The following is a 19,818-nucleotide window of genomic DNA, read 5'->3' on the forward strand; positions in this document are numbered from 1 at the left end:
TGCGTCGTGCCTCCTGGACCATAAAGGTGAAATCCGGAAAGAAAGACTAAGTGCTGCCCTGCCACTGGACTTCACTTTTTTCGCACGCTGCACGCAGAGCAGCATCCCGATCACGAAAATTCATGAGTCTAGCAATGATGGGGCATGGATGTAGGCCAGGGTGAGGACGGGAACCCAGAGATCTGTGGGCCTGCTCCACCACAAACCCCTGTGTAAACACTTCTCTGCCAAATAGATCAATCAGTAGTTTTTCCACGAAGGTGTCCATGCGTCCAGTTGAGGTAGTCTCCCCCACACCAAGGATGCGAATGTTATTGCGTCGGCTACGTGCTTCAAGGTCCTCGTTCTTGGTGGCTACATCTTATGGATCTTCTCCACTCGATCTAGGCGTTTCAACGATTTTGTGGCGCCATCCTCTATATCCGAGACTCTGGACTCCACCACATCCAAACGCCGGTCGTGTGCCAGAACCTTAGACCCCATGTCAGCCAGCTTTTGCTCAAGGCTGTCGAAGAGGCTGTCGAGCGACTTGAAACCGGCTCACATCTCACTCATCATGACAGTGACCAAAGAAGTCACGTTGTCCCAGTCAGTAGAATCCACAGCGCCTGTGAACGAACCGGGGGGGGCATCAGAGGTGAGGATGGACGCTTTGTCAAAGCTGAGCTTGCGTTGGTTCGGATCTCTCTTCCCCATGGTGCAAAGCGGGAGGCGACAGGTGGTGGCGGGGTAATAAAACGGCGGTTATAGGCGTCTCTGCCCACGCAGGGATCCAGGCCTAGCAAAGGAACACTCTAGGCCACGAGCAAACAACAGGCAAAGATTGTGATAGAAACACAGGTAGCCAAATTGGCGCAATAGGAGCACTCACGATGCAGCAGCGAGATCAAGGCACACAAAGAGACCACAGACCGGTCAAGCGATGGCGAGGGTGTAAAGCTGCAGCACCTAGGACCAAGGAGCGAGAGAAAATGGCTGGGTCCACCTACAGGGTGAATGTTTCATGACCCAAAATGGCGCTGCGTTGTGAGGCAGCAGGACCCCACCAGGAAAACTGTCTGGCAATCACTTAATCATCCACAATCGTGTGGCAGTCGCCAGTACCACCGACCAAATGGCTGAGGTGAGTGGCCCAGGGAGATCAGGCCGCAGGGCTGTATAGAGGAGGCCTCATAATGGAGGGGCGCTGGCAGCCGGAGATCGAGCAGCAGGTCAGGAGCGAAAGGCAGCGCTGCGGTCAGGGTGAAGGCATAGAGAGGCCGGTCAGGACAAGGGAGGGCGCTCAGCCCTGCGGGACCCGCCGCCGTGCCCCACCGCAGCACCTGAGGCGCCCACCCCGGACCCCCGCCCACCGGATAGGACTGAACCTCCAGTCCCCGGCCCAGGACCGCGCAGAAGGCCCAAGAGCCGAGAGCGCGCCCCGGAGACAGGGTCCAAGCCGGCCCAGCACCGCAAAGGGCGGGGGGGGGGGCAGGACGCCGCGAGCGCCGCAAAGGAGCACGGCAGGAGGCACGGACCCAACCGGAGCAGCACCAACCTCTAGTCCGGGTGCAGATGGAGTCTCCCAGGAAGAGAGCAGTGGGGCCCTCAGTCCCCTCCGCCGTTCTCGCGCCTCACACCCCCGCCAAACACCAATCGGGCATCGGAAGGCTGCAAAAAGGGGCTGCTTTCGGATGGTGAAGTTTTGCTGGGCTCAAAAGTGGGTTAAGGCATTGAAAGATGTAAAGTTAGAAGCCCGACCGGCGGAGCTTCAATCAGAGGCAGCCATCTTGGTTGCCTCCGTGGCCACGCCCCCCAACTAACTAATGTTTCTTACAGATATATCGCTACTGAAGGTAAGTAACTTGTTCACTAATGGCACAGGGACATTTGGGGACCAAAAACATTTGCATATATTTTAAACAGGCTCTAAGCACTAAGATGGAGAAAAGATTGTGAACTTGTTTCAATCTGACATACCTGTGACAAAAAAAAATAGTTGTTTCTTTTCCTGAGAAAAATATGGGAAATAATATCAGAACATTTCGAACAAACGACTGTCAAAGTGCCACCTGTGACCGATGAATATGTAGAGCACCCTGACTCTCAATCAGATTGTGTTATATTATTTCCAAATGGGCCCTTCCTGTGATAGGTGCACTTGCCAGAGAGTGTACTTGCCTTTGCTCTACTTACTATCAAAATAAGATTCAAGACTTCTACACATTGGTGAGCTAGATGATGGGTTCACTAATCAGGTGCTGAGTTCGCAATGGCTGACTGGTCATATATTTCTTTTGTGTAACGCAACTCATTTTTCTCTGTTCTCTCACAAAAAATGACTTGCTCCTGATTGCTGGACTGGACTATCTCTCCCATAAACCTGATCAGTTGATTGCTAGCTGTCAGTCACTGATACAAAGTTCTCCTACCCTGCAGACCCACATCCAACAACAGCAAGTAGTTACATTTGGGAGTTCAAAGTGCATTCTCTGATTATCTGAAAGAGACACGTTAGTGATAGACTCCTTATCTTAGAATATCCCCAGGTGTCAGACTAGATCCGGAAAAATTTTCATCAGCAGTACCCCTGCGCGTCGGTAGGTGGCGTTGTATGGCTCCGTGTCCGTCGCTGGTGCCGTAAGTGCCGAGATGACGTCACGGAGACTACTTAGGCGCCACCCATGCGCGCTGATGTCAGTTCTTTCTTTTTCCGCGCCAGCCAGCGCAGATGCTATGAACCTCCTGTTTAGGCTTCGGGCTCCCGCTGGTGCACCTTCGGGCCCTGTGGTCCATGTCCAGATCCTGCTGGTGCGTCGGCTCCTTCGGCGGATCTAGCTCCGGCGCGATTTTGCTGTTGTATACATCTCCAAAAGAGCATAACAAGGTGTATGGAGTGCTCTTGTCTGGGCTGTGTTGTTAACCATTCTTTGATGAGCTGTTTGCCCAAGGTAGTCTTAACAGAACAGGAAGTGTTTGACATGCATCTGTGTTTCTGAACCGTTACTACTGTATCTGAAAAATTGACCCTCAGGCAAATTTTCCCTTAAAGCTCTAGGGTGATAGGCTGCATAGTGAAGCAAGAAGTTCTTGTCAGTACGTTTGTTGTGGATCACAGTTGTATGCTTTTGACAGTAATGTCGAGATCTCAAGGTATATGATGGCTTCCCAGCTGATATTCTCACTAAACATGCTACTCCAGAGAACCTGATGGTTCAGGTTATAACTAGCAAGGTAACCCTCAATTATTTCCCTGTGACTCCTCCAGAGAGCGAAAATTGAGGCATTCAAAAAATGTATGTTCTCTTCGGATAGCCTGCTGTTGAGATCGTCAAAGCTGTCTATTTATTAGGTCGCTACACAAATACCCTCTGGCACATGGCCAGCAGTCTTGGAAGACCCTAAGGCCTCCCAGCCTTAGTTTATGACTGTCAAGACGCAGCCAAATATATAATTTGTTTTGCTTGGCGGTTATACTTAACATGTTTGCCTAAGGCTTCGATCTGTGCAGCCTTCCTTACTACTTTATATTCCTTGATTTGGAATCTGTTTTCATGAGTTTCACCGATGTGAGATACATAAATATATGTAAAGGACTGACTGGGAAATACAGGTCAGCAATGTTCTCCATAGTATTGAAGTGAGAAGATGATACTCTTACTTATCTGAAGAACCTATATGCATCTGTTACACTCCTGTTACAGGCATTAGACAGATATGCAGCTGCCTTGTGCTTATGGATCAATAAGCATAAAACTATGTTTAAGGACCTCTTTAAAGTTGAGTTGCCGTAGGAGACACAGGTGCTCTGATATTTAGTTATCTGGTTGGCTCCATGTGCTTGATAACTAGATCGACTTTTGCTGAGCTCAGTACACTTCTGATCTCCCTGTTCTGGGCTGGTAGATCACATAACATTAGCCTTGAGGCCCTGAAACTCGACAAGGAAAGGTGGGGGGGTGGGGGGGTTGGGAATATCCGAGTTACAGCTGTACTATATGGCTGGCCTCTTGAAGTATGCTGTGTTGTTGCTGAGGGCACAAATTGGAAGAAGGAACTTCTGAGTGGGCTGGTAGAGAACAGTGCTCTCCCTAATTGCCTTAAGAGTGATTCCCATGGTTCGACAGCTCTCACTTTTAAAGTGTGATAGGTTGCTGGGACCTGGGAAGAGGCAGTCAGACACACCATGCACTATCCACCCTATGCTAAGTTTTTGAATATATGGTGGCTAAGACCCTTTCAACAAATAGGAGTAACAATGCCCTTGTGATTGCGGATGGGGGGAGGGGTGGTGCTGTACCCTGGAAGACATGTATATCAATTCAATATTTTTCAAGATGCTCATCAAGGATTTTTTTAGGGTACCAAACCGTTCTAGAAATATACAAACATGTCCAGGGTGGTTTGGAAGGTCCAGAGGTATTTTCCAGAGGAACCAGCGACATCCATGACACTAGGATTGATACTAGATGTGGGGTCTAGTAGGGGTGGGATAGCACGCCTGTATGGAGCATTAAAGCAGTGTCGAAAAAGGCAGACTTCTTAGGACTCAAACCCTATGGGAGACTGACTTTGTGGAGCCACTAGCTGAAACAGAGTGAACCAGAGCATGTGTCCTTGTCGAGGGGTGGCGAGTAACACTCTATTTAAGTTAGCACAATTTTATTACCCCCATTGCACCTTTCTTGCACTTCAGAGACTACATATCTTTCCTGCTGGATCTGAGCTGTGCCTGAGATGTGGCACATGCCCGGCATCCACTTTGCACGTTTTGCGGCCATGTGACTGATTGGTTCCCTATTGAACCACAGTGGTGCCGAGACGGGGATGACGGTGTTGGCATTGGAAGTGACCATTAAACACTACTTATTGGGGTTGATAAACACATCAAAAACTGGGCCCACAAAATGTGGTATAGATTTGCAACATTTGGGCTCCTTCTCGCTGAGAGATGGCCAGCCATTCACTGCCTCTCCTCATCTACATCTCAGCTTTGATTCTGGAGAGCAGATCTGTGTGAATGGGTTGTGGCGGAACTACGGAGGCTCTGTCAGGTGAAATTGGATGAGAATGCTGATCGGGACCTTGGCATATGGAAAGATATGCTTAATGGATTCATAGACTCTCAAGACAACCACCAAATGGTATTGAGGGGAACATTCTGGTGGCCCATTGGTTGAGGGGAATGTTAACAGCTTGCAGGGGAAAGAATAGGGGTGCCACAAATGTGAAGCCCTGATTGGACTTCAGTGGGAAACGGCGTTGAATCCATAACAAGGGTTATGCAAGGACACCAGGTGTGCACCGTACTGACTAAATAGATTGCTTCTTGAAACTTGAGGCTTCCACCTTTCAACTGTATTTACCTCCTTCCTCGTGTGATGTACTTCTCAGTACAAGGGTTCAAAAGATATGCACTGATTACACTCTAAGAGGATTCCCAACATTGTCTTTTGGTGCAAATCATTGGTTTATTGTTGTTCAATAACGATAAGTAAAGTTTTTACATAGATGTAAAGTTAACTCTGTTGTGATTCGAGTTTTCCTGTCTTAGTTTCTCTCACATTTGCAAAACCTACCATCCTCTCATCTGATCAGCAGCTGTGGGGTAGCTTATGAAGAGAACTGGTGTGTGCATGTGCAATCTTGTGTGATTTTGCGCACCTACAAGAGCATGTTTATCTGTTACAACTTGTAGGAGGCTGGCTTAGTATATGGTGCACACATGTTCATGTGGTGCACCTTGCACTAATTCAGGTAACCCTTATGGTGGTTTTAGTGATCTTTAATAACCATATAAAGCTCTCAGAGTGGTAGCTGTGGAGCAGCCGTCAGGCTTATTTTGAAGGAGTATTAAGCAGTTTGTTTAATCAGTTTAATCTGTAGTCTAGATTAGATGAAAAGAAACCACACGTTGTTTAGCTAAAATAAGTCTATATATCACTATCACATTCGTATATATCTGGAGATATCAACACAATACCCAAAATAACTTCAAAGGCAATCCGGTAACTAGCACAAAATACAGTGGTCTCCAAGGGGAGACCAAACCATGTACTAAAAAAATGGAATGCAAACTTCAAAGGAGAACTTGACTTTGGCCGGAAGACCCACAGAGGCCAGGGACACAAGAAACCACCCAAGTTAAGTACCCAGGAACCCCACGGAGGCTGAGTGCAGAGTGGAAACACAGCAGCATGCCCAATGGAAGTCAATGAAGAAGTTGCAGTTATGGAAAAGAGGGATTGTTCCCAGAGGACCCCAAAGAATTCCTTTGGAGGAAGGTAGGTTGATGAGCCACCCCACCCGTGGATGCTCCAGGAACCAAGTTACCTACATCAGGGAAGCCAGGTGCATAGGGGTGATGTGGCGTTGGAACCTGCCTTAGACAACAATCGACAACTTCGAAGAAGACGTCTCTGGAGAAGACTGTGAAGGAGTATGGTGGAATCCACAGGTGGATTCTGGAAATGAAGAATCTGCAAGCAGAGGGGACAGAGTCTACGCAACTCGGAGGTGACCAAGCGACACGGACACACAATACACACCTACATCAGGAGTTTCTGAAGAGTTGACAGTGACCTTGTCTCTGCAGCTGTGAGTACCAGGCAATGCTGAGGAAGACCAAGAGCCCTGCACGAGCTGCCCCACGTCAGATGTCGTTGACTAGGTGGTCGGTGTATGGCCGGAGCACCAACAAGCCTTCATTGCCGCAACTGCCATGGAAAACAGAAAAGGAGCAACGTTGTGACCAGCAAGGTCCAAGGGACTCACCAACAGCAGGAGGGTCAGAGCAGACCACGAGCAAACAGGGGAGCCCACTGAAGCAGTAGAAGACCCTCAGGAGGACCCACAGGCCGAAGACACATGAGTCACAAGAGGACCTAGAGTAGCTCACCAAAGATGAATACCCACGGTGCAGAGGATGTGATGAGGATGATGGGATGAGAATGCTGATCTTGGAGGGAAGAGATGCTGGAGCTTCTTGCAGCCCAAAGAGTGCAGGGCCAACAAGCCTGGTCAATGGCAAGTTGACACAGTGCACAGGGTTTTGTTCCAGCGGTTCCGACAGGGGCTACTGGCCTCAAAATTGAGCGAGAACAGGTCAGGCCTCGAGGGAGTTGCAGAACTACCACCTGTGTTGCTGGGCTTTGGGAAACCCGAAGGATGACAGAGCAGCAGACCGGTCAGCTTCTTTGCGGTGCCTGCAGATGCATTAGAGTGACTCCTTCATTCCAAGGGACATTTTTTCAGTTGTTCTTGATACCCACAGGTCTGTTCAATAACCTGGAAGAAGTACACACAAACAATGAAGAATACTGGAAGAGCAGCGAGACCAAAACCAGCAGGAGTCTTTCTTGTTGAAGTCTAGGTTCCAGTCAAAGTTCTTAGAAGTCTGTGTCCCCTCAGTGGCGTAGCTGGCCCATGTGCTGCCCATGAGGGTCCCTGCTTACATGTCGCCCATGGCGGCTTGCAAGAGCAGGGTTTGGGCTGGCAATTCGTGTGACGGCCGCAGGTAGGAGTGGGGAGGCTTCCGGGTGGTGCTGGCGAATTCTGTGAGGGCAGCAGGTAAGGAGAGAGGCCACCGGCCCAAAAAGCTCATACCACCTAGGGTGCCGCCCCCCACTCCCTTTGCCACGCCACTGAGTACCCTAAGGAAAGGAGGAGCTGGTCAGAGTAAAGGCTACTCCTGTGTCCTTTGTCCAGTTTCGTGCCAGAGTGGGATCCAAGGGCTTCCTGAACTGGCTCAAACTGGAGTATGCAAGGATGGCACCAAATGTGCCCTTCAAAGCAGTCTGGTGGTACTAGCAAGCACTATCACCCCAGCCATGTACACTAAATCCTGTCTGGGAGGTGGTCACACCTCCCTGTAACAGGAAACATATTGCTCTACCTTCCCCTGCTCAGCTCAGCAGCAGGAGAGCAGAATAATGTCTGTGGTTGGCATCAGTACTAGCCTGCTGGCAGACCCTGAAAGGTTCTTACTGGGAGTACAGGTGGGGTAACTGAAGGAGCCCACCATTACATGGGATCTTACTTTCCACATTGGAATCGGTGTTGGGGTACAATTCCAACATGGTTGATACCACACATTGACCGGGTTTGGTGCAGTCAGTACATATTTTGACATCTCATAGTGACTGATTCCATTATCTGTCTAACAATGGCTGACCACACTTAAAAAGCCTGGAGAATCGACTCCGGGGTTTGTAGGGGTCTTGCTCTTGCATTATAACCAATCACCTTACCCTCAGGACTGAAGAGCCTGCCATAGGTGTGACTTATAGGTTTTAAGTGCAGTGACCTCAGATATAAGGAAACTTATTTCTGTCATGAGAGGTGCAAGCATCAACTCACACAGGTTCAAATGGCAGGCCTGTAGTCAGTTTACGTGGACTCCCATGGATGGCACAATACCTGCTGCAGCCCATGGGAGACCCCTGGTGTACTTATGCCCTGGGTACCTCAGTACCATATACTCGGGACTTTTAAGGGTACACCAATAGCCAATTGTGTAGGTACCAAAGTACTTGCCATGTCAATTTTGGGTAGAAGGCACAGTTGTAGGGGTCCTGATTAGAAGGATCCCAGCAGACGAGGTAAAAAAAACATACTGACACAGGGCAAAAAGTGGGGGTAACCATGCTAGAAAGATCGTAACCTCCTACAATTATGGTGGCCTGCCGAATTAGACCCTGCCCCAGTTCCTGTCTTTTCCGCACGGAATTTGGGCTTTCAATTCGATAATGTCTTGTCCTGTAGGACGCAAAATTAATAAAGTTTCAGCAGCATGTTTTGGTAAACTGCGCATGATTAAAAAAATCTTCCATTTTCTTCCGCTTGACTCACAGAGAACTGTGGTTCATGCATTAATCACGTCCCATCTGGATTATGCGAACAGTCTGTATGTGGGAGCCCCTGCCTATCTGATTAAACGACTGCAGACTGTACAGAACGCCGCGGCCAGGCTGATCTGTAACATCCCGTATCGCCACTCCATTACCCCATATTTGGCTAAACTTCATTGGTTGCCGGTGTCCTATCATATACAATTCAAAGCATTGGTCATTGCGTTTAGGGCACTTAATGGTCTAGGCCCTGCTTATCTGAGACACAGGCTGAAACCTGTCCAAACGGTTCGTGTCCTCAGATCAAATCATCTTCGCCTTCTACACGCCCCCCGTTTCCGTCTTTCTAGAACGGGAGGTCGGGCTTTTGCTGTGGTCACTGCAAAACTCTGGAATCATCTTCCTCTGGACCTTCGGTTCATGACATCAGAGTCACTATTCCGGAGCAGACTTAAAACCTGGTTATTTTCTAATGTCTAGACCCCGCTGTGCCCCCTTTGGTTGACTGCTGTTCGCAGCGCCGGGACACCCCCACAGGGGGTAGCCACGCACTTTATAAGCTCCAAAAATAAATAAATAAATACACAAGTTGTACACACTTCTTAAATTGGGTGTGCAGGACACTGTTATTTACACTATTCTCCCACTTACATCAGATGCAAATTCAGTGATAACATTTTACATATTTATCCTGAAAACATACTTCCTTGAGGTTTCCTTTGTGATTTCTTAGGTCCCGTCATTAAAATAGTAGTTGCAAAGTTGTTCAGTAGTTTTAAGAGTGGGTTGGGCATCTACAAGTGGCTTTAAACAGTACAAGTAATGTATTGTAAGCTGTTCCTAGAAATGCAATCTTTGCATTGACTTGGATGATTCTTAAATACCATGTTATTTCTGAAGACATTTAGTGCATTTAACTGTTAATGCCATAACTGCCACTTCTACACAGAGGACTACATCAAATGTGAATCTACAAATATATTAAAAGTATCTGTGTGAAACATTATTAATGCTAATTTTAAGGCTTTTCAATGAGAAACAGAGGAGCTGGGTCTAATGTCAGGTATCGCTAAAGTCTGTGTTTCTGCTAATGGCGTCAATCAGTGATACATTCGAGATAGATAGTTCCAAGATGTTTAATCAAGTTTTATAAAATGCTTTCCCTGTAGTGTAGCATTTGCCAGATGCAGCTGTGATTAAATAAAATGCTAACCAAACAACCAATGAGATTTATTTTTAACTTCAGCTGTGGCCACCTCTACCATTCGCTCTGCTTACTGAATAAAGAGTGTGGGGTTGAAATAAATGGGCAGACAAGTTGGACCTGCTATAAATGTAAATCCAGGAACAGTGGAGAGCAACAAAATGAAGCTACTTCTGCAATAAAGAAAGGAAGAACATCATCGCTTGCTCAGGTTAGGATTCTTACGAAGAGGAATTTAACTTTGTTAAATTTTCCCTGATGTAAAATATATTGATGCATGTCTCCTTTGTGAAAGTAGATTTCTGTTGTGTATTTGTTACCTCTGCGTTATCTGTTGATGATGTTTCTGCAAAGGGATCCATAAAAAGTTGCTGCATTAGTGCAGATATATCCTTTATCAGAAATGTGTTACTAAAACATGTGTATGGTTTTCTCATGAATACCATTTTTCTGCTGACTTCCAATATTCTTCTGTGTTGGACTACAATTGTAGCAGGTTGTACATAGCTAAGTATGATATTGTACTGATGACAACTAGGTAAATAATTCCAATTGATGTTATAGGTTATGATATTTTCTAGGTTGTATTAATATCTTCAGATTAGTACAGATTAGTGCTACAGTTACTCTTCTCTGTCCAAACTTTGGAATTTTTTCACTGCCTTCTTTTCTGGGATTCTATGTTTTCTTCTTTGCAATATTGTGGGAGTGGTGTGGGGGTTGATATGTTTCAGACATTCATACAGAACACATCTACAAAAATATCCATCTCACTCGTCTTATATTAGAAGAGTAATTGCATTACTTCCTAAAGGTCGGCATCTGTGCTTTCATGACCGCTTGTATGAGATATTTTAGGTTATGTCACTATAACAGTGATCCAGGCAAGAAGTATGTACCTGCTTTATTGTGGCTTCAACGTGCCAAGTGACAAAAGTGTTTCTTTCGGCTGTTCCGTAGTTATGTGGTCCATCCTGCACATTTCCACAATGTTAGAAGTAGTCTAATAGGAGTGCTTAGACGTGTTTTCGCATGAGCATCCTCTTGGTAAAGAAGGTGGAGCTGTTTTTCCCTGTCTCCAATGTAGACACTGATCCCGAAATTGCTACCAGTATTCTATTAAGTATCTAATCTTCAGAAGGATACTAAAACTGGATCCTGAAACTATTTTGCAACATCTCCAGTGAGCTTGCAGTTGGGTCAATCCCAACTCTGTCCTACCTCCGGCATACGTTCGAGAGCCACAAATAGGCACCACCCTTGCATGCTGAAGCTCCCACAATTTGTGCTGCTTTTTCCTAATCTTTTTTCAGAACTTCTACAGACAGTAGATGAGGCATTTTATCTCATTGTAAAAAAAAAACCCAAAAAAACCACTTTCTTCAAAGAGATGCCCGGAACACGGTTGAGCCCACCCTAACCTTTAGAAGTCCTGGAGAACCCATTGATGAAGCATGCTACTACTAGAGTGGGTGAGGGTTGTATAAAAAAAGTTTTTTCCTGTTTTTCCCGCCACTGAGGGTGGTGGAGTTTAGGTGTTGCTTATTTTCCTTACCTATTTAACAAAGCCAATTTTAAAAGGGCAATATGTCTCTGGTGTTGTTTGTATAGTAGGGAGTATGTATCTCCTCATCTTTCGGACACAAAAAGATTTCTCCACCCTCCCAGGTCCAGGAGCGCAGCTGTCCTTCTGCACCTACGATTTAAAGCACCTTCAAACACCACAGATCTATCATGTCCTCCAGTTGGACTTTCGCTGGAGGATCCTTTCCCAGTGCTGATTGGCACTCTTTGTTCTCTGGGAACTAGTTGTTCTCATTTTAGTTTCACTAGAACACTACAAAGGTAGAAGGGCTATTGTTTGCTCTCTTGGGCTTCTTTTTCCGGGCAATATCACAATTTTTGTGGATACTCAAGATACTGACAGAAGCAACTCTCAAAACCTGTCCAGGACCCAGTTCAGCCCACTCGTGGCTCCAGGGTAGGACTGTGGTAGGAGACAAGACCAAAACAGATGTAGTGGTCCCACTTCTGCTTATTCGTCTGCCATCACTAATCCACTTCAGTTCCCCATCAACTGTCATCCGAGTCCAGTTGAATGCACAATTCTTTATTGTCTTTGTGACTGCCTCACAATGACTTCGGACCAGTGGTTCCTGAAATTTGTTCTGTTTGGTTAAATCCTCCCTTTTCTGACTATTTGTCCAGGCACTCCCTTAGTCTTTACCCAAAAATTGCTAATTTGTGCCGATATTCTTCCAGGCAAGCATAAATATTGCTTGTTGATGATGTGTTCAAGGTGGAGAAGGAGTCCTATTTCTGGTGCGTCTTGGTCTCCAAGAAGGAAAGGTGTCTGAGGAGGATCTTAGAATTCTGGCTTTCGAATGCCTGCCAGAGGAAAGAAGTTTGAAATGATGATGCTGGCCCTCGTCTTGTTAGACTTTGACCCAGGACATTGGATGGTATCTTTGGACTTGCAGGGTGCCTACTTCCTTGTGTAGATTTTGAAGTCCCAAAGGCAGTGCCTCTGATTTGTGGTGGGATCAGAACACTTTCAATTTGCTGTGATTCAGTCTTGCCTCAGCCCCTCTGGTGTTCACTAAGGTGATGGTGGTGGTCGCAGCCCATCTTTGCAGGTGAGGGTGCACATATTGAAGTACCTGAAAGGCTGTTCGCTCACTGCAACTAATTTCAAAGCCTTTACAAGTGACAGTTTGGTTTGCTGTCCACCCTGTCTCTCTCGATCAATAAACCAAAATCCCACCTTCAGGATTCCTTTCTTGTGACCATTTTGATTGATACTTCTAACTGCAGATTCCTCATCTTAGAATATTGCGAAGATGCTAGACTGCTTCCGGAGAATTTTGTGACATTGTGACATCTTCATACTGCCTAAAGTGATGTGCACCCATATGCGCTTATGTCAGTTCCTTTATTTGCGCAGCTTCTGATGCAGATATGGAGCCCTGCTACTCATTTTGTCATGTTTTTTGTAGCTTGCATATTGAATGCATTGTACCTAGAGAAAGATATCCCATCCTAAAATGACCACATGCAGCCGTGGCATGATTGCGGGAAGCAGGTGTCGGGCACATATCAGCACGAGGTGTGTCTTTGCTGCCTGGGCTGAGGACACAACGCTGTCATGTGATAAGTGCGCCCTCATGCACACATAGGTGATTTGCTTCTGGGAAGCGAAGTTGTATGTCGGTAGACAAAATAAATAGTTGTGACCTTTGTGCAGATTCTGCTTCTGCTCCAGGTGGCAGGCCTGGTCTTGGGGACCGATCTACTTCCCGCTTGAAGTCCTCTGATAAGTTGAAGTCCAAGCACAAACATAAAAAAGCAAAGTGGGACTTGACCCCATCTCAGCACTCCTAAGAGAAGGTGCAAGGGAATCAAGATATCATTCGTAGGTCACCGGACACAGAGCAAATTCCTTGGTTGATCCAGATACAGAGCAAGTTTTCTGAGCCTTCTCTAACCCCGCCACAGATCATGGCCTTTAAGGAGGCAATGCTACACATTTTCAGTGTCCTTTCTGCACCCTCTGGTGGGCCTTTAGGCCCCCAGAGACTCTCAAGGGCCTTCAGTCAAATTACCGCCAGTGGATCCCTTCCAGCACCATATTTCCCCCCTAGCTGATTACTGGGCCTGTACTGAGTCTGTTGCAAACTCGCACTCTGACCCCAAGATCCACGCCAGTACCAACCCCAGTGATTTTGGGGAATGATCTAGTGCAGACTCCCATGTCCGATCCTGACCTGATGTTGGCTCAAGTTAGACCGATGTGGCACAATGAGATTACAAAAGCACAACCTATTGTCATGCACCCTGATTATATCCATTAGCCTCTAACACATCACTGCTATCAGCAAAGACTTCATTATGTTTTTGGTTCTTTCTCTAAATATGTACTATAACAAGGTGCACCACAGAATACCCATTATGAGGAGAATAGCTACCTCACCTACATTACAGGGATGATGTCTTATACCTTGATTTGCAAAAGACCAGTTGGCTTGATACCTGTAGGAGAGTAGGATCTGCTTCTTATGTTTACCCCCACTTTTTGCTGGTGTTTCACTGTTTTTCGACTTTAGTCTGGATGGGGCCCTGCTATCAAGGACCCCAGCCTAGCTGCTTCCTCTTTAAATTGATTGCAAGTACTTTAGGTACACTCCAGTTTGGTTACTGGGGTACCCTTATGAGTCCCTAGTATATGGTACCTTAGGTACCAAGAGCAAATGCACCACAGAGGCCTACCAGGGGCTGTAGCATGTATTATGCCACCCCTGGGAAGCCTTCTAAAATGACACAGCGATACAAAAGGGGATGATGGACGGAGCGTTTGAGCAAATCAAACACTCACCCCCAGTCAACTGATCTGGGTTTAATCCATCACCATTCTTTAGCCCACTCAGCCATCCCAGTTCAGACATGGCCATATGCAAATCAGTCTGACCCTGTGCCTCATGGGAACAGTCCAGCCCGAACTGCCAAACCATGTCTTCCCTGGACCGGAAACAGACATCCTGGGACTGGTCTGAACTGGGGTGGCAGAGTGGGCTAAAGAACGGTGATGGATCAAACCCAGATCTTTTGACTGGGTGTGAGTGTTTTATTGGTTCAGATGCTCCGTCCATCACCACCCCCTTTTGTACCACTTTTGGCCGCCATAAGTGTGGCAGGGTATGCTCAGACATGAGTCCCTTGCTCACTTTGCCACTGGATTCAAGCAAGCCGGGCTGAAGACGGCTGTAATGCCAGAAACCGGTCCTCGGAAGCTTGTTTCCGGTCCAGGGAAGGCATGGCTTGGCAGTTCGGGCTGTACTGTTGCCATGAGGCACAGGGTCAGACTGAGTTGCATATAGCCATGTCTGAACTGGGGTGGCAGAGTGGGCTAAAGAACGGTGATGGATCAAACCCAGATCTTTTGACTGGGTGTGAGTGTTTGATTGGTTCAGATGCTCCGTCCATCACCACCCCCTTTTGTACCGGTTCTAAAATGACACAGCAGGTCTGCTACTGCAGCCTGTGTAAGGTGGTGTATACACCCCCTAGATATAGGTTACCTATATCTACCTTATATCACTACACATATAAACCTATATGTCACCCCTTTGGGAGGCCTTATCAATCCTGAAAGCATGGTGCTGGGTTTTGTGTGAGAGGGTGCCCATGCATGAGCAGGGCCCCTCTGCAGCCTTCGGAATGTATTCTCTGGGGCTGTTCTGTGATACAGCCAGTCCATATACTCTTAAGTGCAATATAACCTTGCGGTAAATGCTAACTTTGGAATGGCTGTAAGGAAACATGTTGTGTATGGTGTCAAACACTTTAGAATCCTATATTCCTCCCCTCCCCCTCGTTCTGGCGGCAGGGGTAGAATTCCACCATTCTAGAGGGAGAGACATGTCCACACCGGTGTACCCGGTACCAGTTTAAAAGAGCCCTGGCAGCACAAAATGGATGCTGCAGCAACAGACATGAGTAGGCCTCCTTCTGCTGGACGAAACTCCGGCAGGGGAGGCCTGGACAATAGGTTTCCTGTCACTGGGAGGTGACACCACCTCCCAGACAGGCTGTAGTGTATTGGGGCTGGGTGGGTGCACTCTGTGAGTGCTTTGAAGTCTGCACTGGGGGCACATTTGGTGTCCTTGTGCACATCCCAGTTCAAACTGGTTACAGGGGCTGCCAGCCCCTGCTCTGTCTAGAAACTGGACAAAGGAAATGGGTGTAGCCACCCCTCTTTCCAAACCCTCCCATAGATGAGTCCCCAGAGTATGTTCAACCCCTTCCTTGGGTGTAAGAAAAGAACCCCTGACTACAGAACTTTAGATTACACCTGGACGAAACTCTGATACTGAATCCTGGAACTTCGACGATCTGCACAACACTGGATGACTGAAGAGTCTCCCTTGAAGTTACTCCCCTGCTTGGCAGGCACCAACGAAGCATCTGACCGATCTGCATCTCCGAAGCTCCCGACAGACTCCGAAGTAATGCAGCCCAGGTGGTGGATTTCCAGACTTCTCCGATGCCGACCTGAGTCCCCAGCGAAGCTGAGACCCGCAGCCCTCGTGAGTACTGGGGAACCGGAACCCCTGGACAACATGCACATTTGCAAGTGCATATGCTTCTTGGCGATCCTTGAGGCTGTGCTTTGGGTTACTTGTAGCCCAGACCCCGAGCAGCATTTCCACCGAAGATGGTTGGCCTACACTCCACGAGTGTTCCGTGAGCCGACTTCTTGTGATTTCTCTTGAGGTACCTTCGCGATCCCTGGTTCGTTGACTGGTGGGTCCCTGAGAAGGCAACTCTGACTTTCCTTGGGCTTCCCTGGTTGCTCCAGACGTGCCCTGAATCTCCACCACATGGTGGGTCCTCTGGACCTTGATGGTCTGCACCGAAGAATTTCTTCACTTTCTGCGTGGGTTACTGTTGCCAAGGCTTGTTGGGTCCAATCCAGTCACTGACGCCGCAGCACTCTGCATACTTTGTGGGACAGCTTGATTCCAGCTCCTGGTTATCTTCGACGCCTCCTGGTCCTCGTGGCTGCAGAGTCAAGCTTCACCACTTCACACCTGAATCACCCGACATCGGTGGGCAATCGTCTATTGTGCCCCTGGTCACTGGCAAGTGAACCAGACACTGTCCCCTCTGCTTTCAGGTTCTTCTCATCTTCGATCCAGGCTTGGATCACACCGGACACTTTCCACTTCGATGGCAGCAGCACTTTGCAGCAGATCGCCATTGAAATCAACGACGATTCCTGACACCAAAAGACACCTATGCACACGGCTTCCCTTGGTGAGGTAACTCGAGTACTCTGGTGCTCCCGTGGGTGTTGGCCCTAGAACCCCTTAAGTCTAAAGGGGTTTGCTCAAAGTCCTCTCCTAAGTGTCCTTAATCTTTAAATTTCCTACCGCGACCCTGTGTCACTACTTTGGGTGGTTCTTTGTGGCCCCAGCACTTCTACAGGCTCTAGACCTTGTGTCTAGTCAAGTCGTGGTTCTTATACCACTTTCTTAATATATGGTTTGGTACGCCCCCGGGGCTCAACTTATATTGTGCTTTTTCTATTGCATTGAAATAGTCTACTTTGCTCTGTAATCTCCTAAAGGGATTACTAGAGAGTGTTTTGAAATAAATAAATATATTTTATATATATACCTTGTCTGGTTCCCCTTTCATTTGGACACTCAAGAGATTATAATCTGGTAAACCAACTCTCCTTCAAGACTTAGCCTGAAGGCTGCTCTCCATGGCTACCACTAGGATAGCTTTCAATAAAGGTTGTCTTAAACCTATCATCAATAAGGGTTGTTTGGACTGGTGCAAGGTGCCCACTAGAATAGTGGACAGCATTTTCCAGGCCAACTTCTCACAATACCTGCCATGAGAAAGAGCTTGACTTACCACATGGATGGCCATTAAAAAAAAGTGCCTCGCAGTTTGGAGGGCAGCCGAGGTATTAGAACTTCCCTCCATTGAGACTGAAACAAATATTTTGACACAAATTCTAAAACCTGGACCAGCAACATCTGAGCCCTTTCTCCTATATAATGATGCCCTCACAGATAATTTGATGTCTACCTGGTCAAAACCATGTTCTTGCTTGCCTATCAGCCAGTAGATGGACAGATATCATAGATCCACGCCTGGTGATCCAGATTTTCACACTGAACACCTGCTCCAAAGAGTTTTATTGCTCATGCTTCAACCACTCAGGTGAAATCTAACTAATTTCTGACTAGTCCTCTGGATGGAGACTCATTCTGTGATCTGTAAACGCTGTCCGTGTGTTCGGTTTACATGCTGTTTGAGACCTGGCCAGTAAAATCTGGTCAGTAGTCCCAAATGATCTTAGAACCTTCTGGCTCAGACAATACTTGACAGGCAGGATGCAGATAAGTACATTATCTGCCCCAGTTTAGAAAGGGCACACTCCTGGAGCTTATCTGACCCACTTCACCAGTTGTATCACACTTACCGCTCCTTTTGCAGTATCAGCAGAGGTACTCCATACTTACGATACCCAGGCGAGTGGATGCCAGTTCTTTTCTTTCCGTGCCAGTTAAGTGCCGATCTGGGAAGTGCTACCCCTCTGCCGATTTTTAGCATGCTTTTTCTCGACTTTTGTCAAATTCTAGGATTTTTCTGACTTTTGTGTGCGAGGGATATCTTCGAGGAAGACTGGTTTCAAGTCTTGCGAGGCCTGTTCCCGCATGATTTCAGTCATCGATCCCCATCGCGTGTGTCTATGGTGCCTCGAGCGCGACCACGATTCGAAGTCGCACTTTCACTGTCGAGCCATGGCTCCAAAGACCTTAAGGGAGCTGGTGATGAAGCTTCTTCTGGCCCGGCAGTCGACACCGACTGGCGGGACACCGCGTAGGTCCCGGTCCCAATCGAAGAAGAGGATGTCGCTGGACTGCCCCCGGTCCTAAGTCCTCGGGACACTCGTGGTAGAGGCACAAGAAGATGAAGAAGGCTAAGCGGACTTCATCTTCACCTCAACTGGCATCCGTCATTGAAAGAGGTGAAGAGCACCAACGCTGTAGGCTCAGTTCCGTGGGATCGGAGCCAGAGTCGACGTTGCACATCCCCCCCTTTCTGGGAGTTGGAGGGACTCCTATGCCAATAAAGGATTTTACGAGGCCATGCTCTGCGTATTCGAGTGGAACGACCCCGCTAGTGAGCTCTTGGGTCTCACAGAGTGGGAAGGGGCCCCGTTGGGTTTGATCCTGTCGGTTCCGGCCACGGCTCCAGTGGGTCCTCAGGGATCCGCTCAGGTTCGATGGCCGTCGTGTCATTGCGACCTTCCCCGGCTTCGGACCCAAAGTCAGTGCCTACAATGTTGCTGATGCCCGTTAGTGGCATCACTGACGACACGGAGCCGGAACGACGTTGCTTGACACTGATTCGGACGTCGACAGAACCCAGAGGTTCTATGTTGTCGCCTGAGCACTTTTAAGATGTGCTAGGCTTGGGAGAGAACTGGGAGGGTTCTGGGGACCCTCTTGAAAAGCAGGATGTCTCTGAGGAGCATTTGGACTGGTATGGAGAACTTGGGGAGGCCAGTGGACTGGATACCTCTCCCAATACTAGGATGTTCTATCTGCAAACAGTGGCTACGGAGGAGGGGGCATCCAATGCCATGGTGGTAAAAAGGGCAGCTGAGGTCCTTGGACTAGAGCTGCCCTCAGTGCGGGTCAGGACTAATCTCCTGACTGAGCTGCTTCAATCTGGGGCTTCCATGTCCGAACCCCTTTTGTCCTTTAATGAGGCACTTACGGACGTCCTTCTAGGGACATGGTCAAAACCTAGCAAAGGGGCACCTGTGGTGAATAGGAAGATTACACGCCACCATTGCCCAGCTCCGAGCGACCCAACGTTCCTCAGCCAACACCCCACCCCAAAGAGTTTTGTGGTGCAGGTCTCTATGTCCCACCCAGGGTGAGTTCCCTTTCATCCCTCCGATAGGGCACCCAAGAGGCGGGACTCTTTCGGAAACAAGTTTTTTTTTCCTCCAGCCTGGCATTGCGGTCGGTGAATACTGCATGCTTATTGGGCAGTGTCTCCCATTTCCTTTTGGAGATGGTTGCACAAGTGCTCCCACAAGTCCCGGAGGAGGCCCGGGCTGTGCTCTCCAAGCTATCAAGGATTGGAGCGATGCAGCAAAATTCTCCATATGGTGTGGCCTAGATACGACCTATTCGCGGGGCAGATCGATTTCAATGATGGTGGCCTTGAGGCACCATGCTTGGCTTAGAACATCTG

At 47.8% G+C, this 19,818-nt stretch overlaps 1 protein-coding gene across 1 annotated transcript in view; it reads left to right on the forward strand.

Moving 5' to 3' along the window:
• Positions 1-19,818, forward strand: part of VPS8 (VPS8 subunit of CORVET complex) — a 2,052,516-nt gene that overhangs the window by 1,674,239 nt on the left and 358,459 nt on the right. Inside the window, exon 43 of the mRNA XM_078680452.1 lies at positions 10,075-10,243. Within this exon, the coding sequence (XP_078536578.1) occupies positions 10,075-10,243 (169 nt within the window). The remainder of the gene's footprint in view (positions 1-10,074; positions 10,244-19,818) is intronic.

This window comes from Lissotriton helveticus, chromosome 3_1 (genome assembly GCF_964261635.1).
Source record: "Lissotriton helveticus chromosome 3_1, aLisHel1.1, whole genome shotgun sequence".
Lineage (NCBI taxonomy): Eukaryota > Metazoa > Chordata > Amphibia > Caudata > Salamandridae > Lissotriton > Lissotriton helveticus.